The 11260-nt window shown below is 38.4% G+C and overlaps 1 protein-coding gene across 2 annotated transcripts in view; it reads left to right on the forward strand.

Annotated features, from left to right (window-relative positions):
• The window catches only part of pemt (phosphatidylethanolamine N-methyltransferase), a 58864-nt gene that overhangs the window by 45876 nt on the left and 1728 nt on the right, over positions 1-11260 (forward strand). The window contains exons 5-7 of one of the 2 annotated variants that reach the window (XR_001777610.1): positions 1301-1412; positions 7929-8003; positions 10848-10954. Coding sequence is in view for 1 of the 2 variants with exons in the window: in XM_008437962.2 (XP_008436184.1) it covers positions 1301-1412; positions 7929-8003 (187 nt within the window). In the remaining variant the exon portion in view is untranslated. The remainder of the gene's footprint in view (positions 1-1300; positions 1413-7928; positions 8004-10847; positions 10955-11260) is intronic. The other variant, XM_008437962.2, reaches the window with a different exon arrangement.

Here is an 11260-nt window from a genome sequence, read left to right on the forward strand (position 1 = left end):
TGTGTGTGTGTATAGAACAGTAAAGTAGCAAAACAACATCGTTAAAGTCGGCGATTGGCTCCCAGATCTGAATGAAATGCCAGTCGTCACTTTTCGGGTCAGAAAAATCGAGGCTGGCTATATTGTGGGAAAGCCAGGTGAGTCTGGGCGTCCGCTGAATGCCAAACAGTTAAGCTTATATAATCACCTTTCTTTTGCACACTGTTAAAAAAGAGCATACATAATGAAAAGGCGTTATGTAATTCGGACATTACCGGCTTCCATTTGACAGAAAACAGGGCCAGCAGCAACAAATGCGTAATTCAGTGGCTTTTTACCTGCTGCATGTGTGTTTATGTGTATGAATATTTCTACGTAGGTGGGCAGGGGAGGCATAAGAGAAATATTCAAATGTGCACATCTTGTTGCCCTCATCACACCAACTGGGTCAGATAACATTTGTGTTTGCCTGGGCACAACACTGGGCACTCATTGCAAAGCAAAATGTGGTGGGTGTGCGAGCCACAGTGAGGAGTGTTCTAGTTCAACTGACCTCACGTCCAATGATGCTAACAGCAAATAAATATCTTGAATAACTTTATCTTCACATGACTGACTTAGAAATACAATCTCTGCTGTGAAAGCTTTTCATTCTTTTACTTTATTTTGACTTTCAATGATTGGCAACAAACGAATTGTGTAAAATATCAGATGAGAAGCAAAACATGGCAGATTAGTGTTTTGTTTTTTAATAAAAATGTAACCAGGATGCAGTTTAAGGGTTAGAGCCACACCTTTAAGATAGGCTGTGTCTGAAAGTGATTTTGAATAACATATTTTCCAGGCCTATTGTACGAAAACGTCTTACAGTAAGACTTACGTGAAATTTCCAAAGATGAGCCACATTTTTAAAGTGCAGCACTTTCTGTAACCTTTAGAAGAAGAAAACGCAAAAGGATAAAACGTAGCAGCTTTACTGCCTTCTTTTGAACTTCTTTGAAAGCCTGTTCAGGTTGGCAGCAGATATGTCTCCTACTGGAGTAGCTGCCTTTTTAGAAGCCTTCCTGCTGAACACTTTCCAGCTGACAAACGCATAGGAGAAAATAATGTTTCCAGAGTGCTGCTAGCGTAATAAATGCAAAACTGTTTTTACGTTATCATGGCCATTAAAATTACATTTGACGGAATTCAACGTTCAGTCAAAAAAAATCAAAAAGTACGTTAAAATCCAGTCGAACTTTGTTGTCATTTAGCTGTTTCTCTAATTTTGTTTGTTTTAAAGAAACTCTTTAACCCAATGTTTCTGTGTTTTTTTATATAGGCGACTACTTTGGCATACTGATGGATGAGAAGGTGACCGGTTTCCCCTTCAGCATCGTAGAGAACCCGATGTACTGGGGCAGCACAGCCAACTACCTCGGCCTCGCGCTCATGTGAGTAAATGTTGCCCGTTTTCTACTGACGGACTTGTTGCGAACAGTTCACTGCTAATCACCATCTTGAAAGTTTGTCACCCGAGACGATAAAACTCCAGCAGAATTGATGCGTTGGCCGAGCAGAACGGCACCAGCGTACGTCAAACGGTGCTCTAAATGAGGAGAGTGCACGCATAATTAATGAACCCCCCGACCTAAAAATGGAACATGTTGTTGTTCTCCGAGTTGCAAGTCACGGCTGAAAAACGCAGCAAGGTAAAATAAGTTTTACGTGTGCCCCCAGTCTCCATGGCAACTGTGGCAACATGGCTGGGAGATTAGCGTGTGTGGTTGCTAGGCAAGCTTTTATGGAGTTGATGACCAGACTAATAAGAGCTCCGAGTCTTCTTTACCCCACCCTCCTCTTTTCTTCATCACTTTTTTTTATCCTCATTGCTGTTAAGACTCGTCTGGATTAGGGACGCTTTCTTACACCTCTACTTAATTTTGCTATTTTCAATGTCTCTCTTCTTTGTCTTGCTTGGTCAGTTTTAAATGCAGTTCCCTTCACACTTAGTATCATTGTTGTAAAATGTATTAAAACCCTCAAAACTGTTCTTTTTCATTGCTTGCATAGTCGAACCAAAACTTTAATTTGAGTCGACATAGAACAATGAATTGAATAACAATAATTTAATTTGATTTAACACAGTAACTCCATTTAACAATAATAGCTAGTTTTTATTTTGCAAATATTTCCCAAAATGCTAAGCAATATACTCCTGACTCTGTAGAGGACATTTCTAAACTTGAATATCTCCCACCCCCTGCATTCTACTGAATTAATTCCTTTTGGTATCTAGAGAGGACATTTAGGGCTTTTCAATGACACCACATGTGAAGGGGTGGGACTTCTGTACGTACCTTTTTCTAATTCATAAAAATGGCATTTATCAGTAATAACACATTTTATGGGAAGAGACAAAGTAAGTGCATAAAACCTTTTATTACCTTACAAAGACTGTGGGATTTCAAAAAAAAAAAAAAGGTGATTGGGCAATATTTTTTTTCCTGGGAGTCAGGAGGATATGGCCAAAGATTTAATTTATAAAAACAGTGAAAGGGGGAATCTGCCATGGGAGTGGAAACTTTTTTAGGCTTTTTAGGTAAGAGGGCTAGAAAATGTAAAGTTGGATATCATTTGTGTCAAAATTACATTTGATCTTGAATTTATGGAAGGCATCACCAGCAGACAGTAGATACATGATCAACTAAACAGAACAGAGGAAGAACACCTGCAGTACATGACAATATTGGTGTATGCTAGTGCCAGAACTTGAACGTGTTAGTTTCCATTAATTACATAGATTTTAAGGGACAAAAAATATAAAAGCGATTAATCACTTTTTTTTTCTTTATAAACATACTAAAGTCCCGAGTAGGAACCTTTGTATTCACGTTTCTGATATGGCCATAAATGGTGTTTGGTGTGCTGTGGTGGTGCAGGGGTTAAGCACAACCCACATATGGAGGCCTTAGTCCTCGACACAGCTGTTGCAGGTTCGATTCCTGGCCTTGGCGACCTGTGCTGCATGTCTTCCCCCTTCTCTCATTACCCACTTTTCTGTCAATTAACTATCAAATAAAGGCCACTGGAGCCAAAAAAAGATCATGTCAACAAACTGGTGAAATAGAGCTTTATTTTTTAACCAACAGCTTTTAGTACCAACATTTCCAGTAAGCAATAATTTGCAGAACTATATTTGCAACAATCTAATTTTATTTTCCAAATGTTGGAAAATATAAGTTAAAATACTTAATTTGCAAAGAGAAGCGTTTTGTAATTGGTCTGTTTTGTGGTGACACTTTGCATCTGGTGAAGCCTTACTTTATGATGTCAAACAGACATTTTATCACAGAGGACAAAATGCATCTAATTAAAAAGATCTGTTTTTAAAAGCCCAATTTACAGGAGACTCTCAGAAGCTATAACACAATGAAGTACATTCTAAATTAGCTTATAGTTCATACAATGAAGTCTAGAATTACTCAGTTTTCCAAAATATTTACTTTAATATCTGGGTTGCCCTGTGATAGACTAGTGAACATTACCCAATGACTGTCGTCTACATCTGCATGAACAAGCAGGTACAGACGATGGACGAATGAATAATGGATTCTGGAGGTCACATAAATGAGAGTTCTGGTATATAGAGGCAAATGAAGCATGTATATATAAAAGAGGATATTTTATGTATTCATTTATGAATCTAGCTCTATAGTTTATAGAGTGATGTTGAGTGATGGTGTGTAAATTCTAAAATCACCTCGGTTTTTAGTTGTTGTGCACCTTTCCCTACCCTTCACTCTACTTTGCTCCATTTTGAAAGGTTTGTTTTGTTAAAACCGTCTTCGCCGAGTGCATTACAACTGTGGTCAGTTATATCAGAGACATTCATCATGTGGTGGGGCATGGGGTCTTTGAGACAGACGGAACAAAGATTCTCCCAGTCTGAGAAGATCACTCTGCGCCCTGGGCCACATCATGCCCTCAAACTCTGGGCTACCATGTTGGTGCGCAACTATAGAAGCGCTGGCTTGATTGGGAATCTGATTGGCTGGTGAAAAAGGAGTGCTTTGTAGTATTGATAGTATTGATCAGCGCTAGTAAATCACTGTCATTTTGACATCAATGGCAATTGCCCTTTTTGGTATTGAAATGTCCCTCCGGGTATACCGTAGTTGTTTTTCTTGTTGGTGGTAGATCTCGAGGTCATTAAATTTGGAAATTTGCCATTTGCTTCCCGATAACTAAAGTAACAAGCAAAGAGTAAAGATTATTTTGCTCCATTTGCTATTTTGTACCGCTATAGTTTTGCTTGATTCTTATCCAGCTTATGCTTGTCCAGCTGTAGTCGGCTGCACGGGCAAAAATTCTGAAATACAAACAGAAATGTTATGATCATCGACTGCTTGACGTATTCAGACACTATGTATCGTCACATTCTTAAAATAATGGCCTAAGTCTTTTTTTTTTTTTTTGCCAACAATGTGATTTTGGGGGGGGGGAAATCACCACCTCTGTTTTTCTAAAAAATTATTTTAGACAAGAAAAAAAATTACTATTGGCTAAAAATAACACCATTATTTTAGGATGGTGATGACAGTATGTTCATTTATGCTCTAAGACATTCTTTTTCATAAAATAGTTACATGAGATTACTTATACCAAAAATAACATACAAATCAATGGGAGAATAATACAATTCTGATGTCACATTTTGTTAATTTGCCTGTCCCCAAAACGGGAGCTCAGCTGCTGTTTCTTATCATTATAAGGTGATAACGAGCTTGTACTGAGAATCACTCTGAGTCACACAGCGTGAAAGAAAATGAAAGGGGCAACTTTTAAATAGTACTTCCCCATTGTCAGTTCCTCGCCGCTTTCCAAGCTGAAGCGTAAATTGAGGGAGTGTTTCTCTCAAATGGACATAACGTGGCACAATCAAGTCAACCGGCGGTGACCAGGTTTGGTCATATTTGTAGTAACGAGGGTATGGAAGTGGGTCAGTAGCACAAAGAAACCGTGAAACGAGGTCCGCTGAGTCATGGCGTCAGATTGGTCCGTCTGAATAAGTGGGAGGCGAATGTTGTGCATAACATCTGAAGCTGATTGAAGCCGTGACAGGAATGTAATCGCAGCTGTTCCATCGCTGACAGAGAAATCAAAGTCATGTGAAAACACCTTAAATGCAAATGTATTGTATCAATGTGTTCATTGGTAGTCTAGAGTTTTCCGGAGTGTATGTTTCATGGGGTAAAAAATTATCTTTGTGTTTCACAGCACAGAGACAAGGCAGATAGTCAAAGTCCTAATTCATTGACCCATCACCTGTATGTCACAGGGCTTATGTATTTAGATTTACACAACATTGTCGATCTTATCTGTACAGGTGTAGGGACAAGTCAGAGCTTTTTTTTTTTTTCAATGAAAACATTTAAATGACACAGACATTAAATTCACGTCCTCTTTCAGTTTAGTGCTATTGCTGATAAACTCAACCCTGGTAAATTGGTGGCAGTTTATGCAGATCATCTCAAACCTGGAAGTTTCTTCTTTTCAAAGGGGAGTTAATTCTCTTCACAGTCACTTCAGTCTTGCTTGGGATTGATTAGATTGACTTGAAGATTTGATGTAATCCACTGTTAACTGGAAGTAAACCTTGTGTCTTGTTGAGCAAAAACACAAAATCTTACCAAGTATTTTTGGTCTAGTTTCTAGTGCAAATATCTTGGCAAACTTGAAATACCTAATTACAAGTAGCTTTTTAGCAAGCTGTAGAGGCTTGTTTTAGTCAATAATTCCTTAATATTGATATTGATGAAAAACTATTTGTTCCAATGGCAGATTATTTAACTTACAAGACATTTTAGGTTATAAGTTAATTCATCTGCCAGTAGAACAAGTACATTTTCATTAATATTAAGGAATTATTGACTTAGAACGAGCCTCTATATCTTGTTGAAAAGTTACTTTTAAGTTAGTTGGTCTTATTTCAATTGTAATAAGATATTTGCACTAGAAACTAGACCAAAAATACTTGGTAAGATTTTGTGTTTTTCCAGTGATTGTTAAATGAATAAAGATGGCAGCCCAATCAAAGTGTAATTTCAAGCAAATATGCTATGCCTAGCTCACCAAAGCCCTGCAGCCTGTGTTAGATTATTTGTTTGCATTCGCAGAAATCTAATGGTTTTCCCAAATTTTACTAAGGGAACACTAAGGTTCTTCTCAATGCACCTTCAAATTCCTTTAGTTCCTGCACGTCTGTCTAGGCATTCTACACTGCTGGTTGAGGGGAAAGTGACAGAGCTACAGAACGTTACACGGCTGCATCCGTGCATCCCATGTTGGGTAGACCCCTTTTGGGTTCTATTACATGAGTCTTAATCAGCAGGTACTTTACCGCCAATTCCGCTTCAAACTAAAGGGAATAACAGCAACTTGATGTAGAGTTTATCATCTCAATGTAAAGGTGAACTTTGGGGGTATTGACAGGCAGGCTGATCAGTGTTCCTTGTCCTCCTCAAAATCCATACACCACGAGCCTTAATAGCCTTTGTTTATGTTAATCTTTATAATCTGAGAAGCGGACACATGACAGCGATGTGTGCCGCAGCTGACTGATGACAGTTGCAGATTCAGGGAACGTAGATAGCAACGCTGCAGAGCAGCAGAGCCACTCATCTCCCTCAGCATTCAGCCTGATCTTCTGTCACACGCGTTGGCTGTGGACATCTTAATGTTTGTGTTAGACAAGGAGTAATTGTATTTTTGGTTTGCTGATTTAGGGTTAGGGGTTTCTGCAAAGATTGCTTTGTTATTATGACCTTTACCCACACTAAAGCAACTTTCGAAGTCGTTCTGCTTGTACAATTTATCTGTGAAACAAGCTACCATGCTGACCTCGTGCCTGTAGTGAGTTGGCTGACCTGTAACCTACTTAAAATCTGCTAAACTGGTGACCAGCTAAGACAGCCAGCAAGAGCCTTCACGTTTTCTGTTAAGGCTAACGCTAGCATCTAACCCATGAAGAGTAAGCCAATTTCAGCCATATTCAAAAAGCTCCAGTCTTAAATTACTTTCTTGTAAAAAGAATTCAACTGTCATGCAAATTGTGAGTTAAATTTAAAAATGTCACAAAAGAAGCAAAACGTAACTTCGTCAGATGTTGACGACGTCAGACCCCATATGAGATGGAACATTGGTGAACCTCCCTAGAAGTGGCCAGATGACTCAAAAATCAACCCAAGAGTGATAAAACAGCTCATCCAAAAAGTCACTAAAGAACCCAGAGAAGCTTTTAAAGAACCAAGGTAGCTTTGTCTCTACACTCCAGGAAAAAATAATAATCTTTAGTGATAAAAAAGTGATAATTCTGTGAATGTGTTTTCATTACAGATCACAAACTCTTTAAAAAACTTGATCTTTAAAAAGAACAGAAACTATTCCTTTCACTGGCAAATCACTTCTTGCTCCATGATTTTTCAATGGCCACCTGGTTGCTCAAAATAGTTCCTGAAATTTTGGGTGAAAATAATTTTACAAAATATGAAGCATACTTTTCTTTTTTTTCATTTATTCAAAAACTATGCTTTTCAAATTACATCACCTCTCTCCACAAAAAGCTATTTACTTTGGCTCATATAACGCTGTTTCATAACTAATGGTTTTGGCACTTCAGACACACCTGTCTATTATGAGTTATAGATTTTTTTGTTGTCACTGAATGAATCTTTTTTTTTTTTTTTTTACCCAGCTGTATTCTGATCACTTCCTCATACACATAAAGACCTCGTCGTTCCATCTAAATCTGTGTCACATTTCTCATCTGCAATATGTAGGACAGGTAGTTCTTGGTCTTTTCTTGCCTATGTGCTCAATTGAAGTTAAATAGTGATCTCATTTTGTCTCAGGGATGTCGTCATGCCCTCTTATCCATCTTCTGTTTTTCTCTCTGGTTCTGTCTGCAGTGGTGCCAGTCCTGTTGGGTTGGTTCTTACTGCCATAGTGGCCCTGGCTTATAAAGTGGCCATAAGATTCGAAGGGTAAGTCTCAAAAGCCTTGTTGTCATTTCTCACAAATGTATTAGAGTTATTAATATTTCTATCGGTTCTGATATTGGAAGACAAAATTCCAGGTGGGGTTTCGTTACAATGTGCCTGATCCATAAGGGCAGAATAGCCTATATTTGTGTTCCTATACTCTTCATAATAAGAGTCTTGAAATTAATTTAAATGTCATGAAACGTTAAAATTTACTTTATTTTGAAAAAGCAACATCGTTGGTGCATTTTCTGGTATAACATCGGCATCCACCTGTTTAGCCGTTTCAGGAGATGTGGAGGGAAAAAAACCCAGCTGAATGTCATACCAAGCTTTATTGGGTGTCCGCATGTGTTCATTTTGGTTTTGGACAATGAATTGAAAGTTTAAAGTAAGCACCTGGCACACTAACCTCTCCCAACACATCACTCAACCCACGCCGATAAAGTGAGTTTGAAAACAAGAATGACTTTCACCATAAAAATACAGGTGGAAAAAAAAACAATGTTCTATTGTTCTAACATATGACTCATAAGTATTTTGAAATCATTTTAAAGTTTGTCTCAACAAAACTGAAACAAACCAGCCAGACAATATTTCTAGAAGTGGTTTGAGTGGCTGTGTATGGGTGTGGGTGTATGTAAGGCTTGCTGTAGGTTTTTATTTGTTTTTTATTTTGGTTCTGTCAGTAAGACGGAGACATCTCAAGGACTGACGTGGTTTGGCAGGCTTCTAAATTTTCTGTTGGCTGAAGAAAATTCCCTGCTGTACTGAAAGTGTTGCTTTAGGTTACTGAGGGTTTTTGAGAAGAGGCTGTATCCGTCGATTCGAACACAGACTGCATGTTTTCAGTCTCGCAAAAGCATCTACGCCCCTAGGACTTTTTTCAAAACAAATAAATAACCTCAGTAAAACACAATGAAGTTTGCAGTTTACAGAGATTTAAGGGACTCAAATTAACTCACAAGAGGAAATCTGTGCAAGGTTTTGCTCCCTTTTTGTACACTCCGCTTTTACCCCGTGGCTAATTTAAATTCTTTATAACTCAAACCCAAGATTTAAGAAAGAGTTTAATTTTCAGTATTATTTGCTGCTACATTCAAACTTGAGATGTGCAGGTACCAGATTTAACCACACGCTGCGATGATTACAGGAGCTGTGTGCTATATCTGTACTCTGTGTGTCTCACTGATTATCACTAGTACTATTAGTGTGTGTGCGTGCGTGTGCATGTGTGTGTGCCTCATTTGAGTTGGTAAGAATCACCAGTGTGAGAGAGTCAGGAACCCAGCAGAGAACAGGTGGTGATGAAGTGAATGCCGTCCAGCCCAGTCAGCTGACAACCGTCATAAATCTAGTAGAAAAGAGGTGAGGTTAGGTCAAATATTGGATTTAAAAAATATGTTTTTATACTTCAGGAAGTTAAAGAACAAACATTTCTGTATGTATGTGGATGGCAAAAGTAGGTCAATGTTTGTGTTTAGTTCAGCGTGACCTTATCAACCAACACTGAATGTCAGCTGGAAGAATATGTTCTGTTTTTCTAACCTTAGTGTCAATTGTTCTTTTCCCTTTATCACAAACTGCATCTAAAACCAAATATATTCAACTGTTTTTAATCTTTCATCCTAATAAAATATTTTTTCTTGTTTGTTGCAGAGTAAATTTATTCACAGATCTAAAAACATGCTGAAGTCCTTAAACCAAAATAGTTTCCAAAGTAGTTCTGCGACTAAATAACTCTTCACAGATCAGCATTCAGCGGAGTAAAAACGGGCTTTCTATTTTCAGAATGGAATTTTTAAACACCATTAATCCTCTTGACTGAACTCCTGCAGTTTCCGTGCAACATTATTGGATAACAAAAATCTATTTCCGTTTAAACAGTGTAGAATTTGACTTGTGGACAAAATCAGTAACATAAAATCTTACTGAAACTGTAAAATTACGTTGAGTTTTGACCTTAATTCTCTCCAGTGACAATGTTTTCTGATTACATAAGTAGCAGTTTTTATTAACTGATGTTGTATCAAAATAAAATTAGGAGTTTAATTAAAGGAGCTCTTAGTTGTTAAAAAGCAGCAGCTGTTAATGAACTGCGTTTCAATCCAAATTTCACTCAATTCATTCGCAATCTGTCAGCAGAGACAAAGATATGTGAAGCAGAGCGGCTCGCTTTAGAAATCTGCCTCGATGCTTTCCTCTCATCTTTCTTTAGAGGCTCTTTTTGCGAATGTTAAAAGTTTTCTAGTTAGTACATTTTATGTCACTGGTTGTGCAATGTGACCTAAATCTGCTCTGACCTACTTCTGAACATCTGAGCTCACAGATATAAAAAAGGTTAAAATAGGAACCTTTACATAAGGAGAAATACAATGAGTTTCTGCCACTCAGCAGGTAACATATAGACACATCACATCCAGGTGTTTGATGTAAATCACAAACTGAGATATAATGCAGACACAGTCGTGATATAAAGAAAGCAACTTGAAAAACTTAGTGTAGACAGATTTGAAATGGGTCTAGATCCAAGTCAGGTTTGGTGTATAAACCTAGTTGCTCTGCCTGACTAAGTCTGACCTGCACATCTTCCCACATTACTTTGGCAGAATGATTTTGGTTTATTGAGGTTTGCAGATGATCCTCAATCTCTCCTGAAGGCCCAACCAAGCATTTCAACTGAGGTTAGGATCTGGACTTTGACTGGACTGCTGCAATAACTTGATTCTTTTCTTTTTGAGCCATTCTGCTATCGTTTGTTGATGTGAGTAAGGTCACTGATGACCCTGCTTTGGCTCAGCTTCTTCTGTCAGATGAACTCATTTAGCCTGTTTCCTTCCTCTTCAGGGTCGTCTTGTTTGTTTAACTCACGTCCTCTGAAGATCAGGCAGCAATGGCAGGAAGGTGTTCAATCAGCTTCCCCAAGATGAGGCGTTCAAGGCTGACGGACAAGTGTAGGAAAACTAACATTGAATCTCAAATTGAACGCTATGCCAGCTTTTGTGCCGATTAAAGCAATCTATGTATAAGAAGATTATAATACTGGGCAACAGGAGCGGGTCACGACTGCGACGCCGGTCAGCCATGGTGTCATTTATCGTCCACTGGGGAGCTAAAGATTTAACCACACGCTGCGCTGATTACGGGAGCCGTGTACTATATTTGTCTAACGTGTGTCTCACTGATTCTCAGTAGTACTATTAGTTAAGGTGTGTGTGTGTGTGTGTGTGTGTGTGTGTGTGTGTGTGTGTGTGTGTGTG

Source organism: Poecilia reticulata, linkage group LG19, assembly GCF_000633615.1.
Source record: "Poecilia reticulata strain Guanapo linkage group LG19, Guppy_female_1.0+MT, whole genome shotgun sequence".
Taxonomy (NCBI): domain Eukaryota; kingdom Metazoa; phylum Chordata; class Actinopteri; order Cyprinodontiformes; family Poeciliidae; genus Poecilia; species Poecilia reticulata.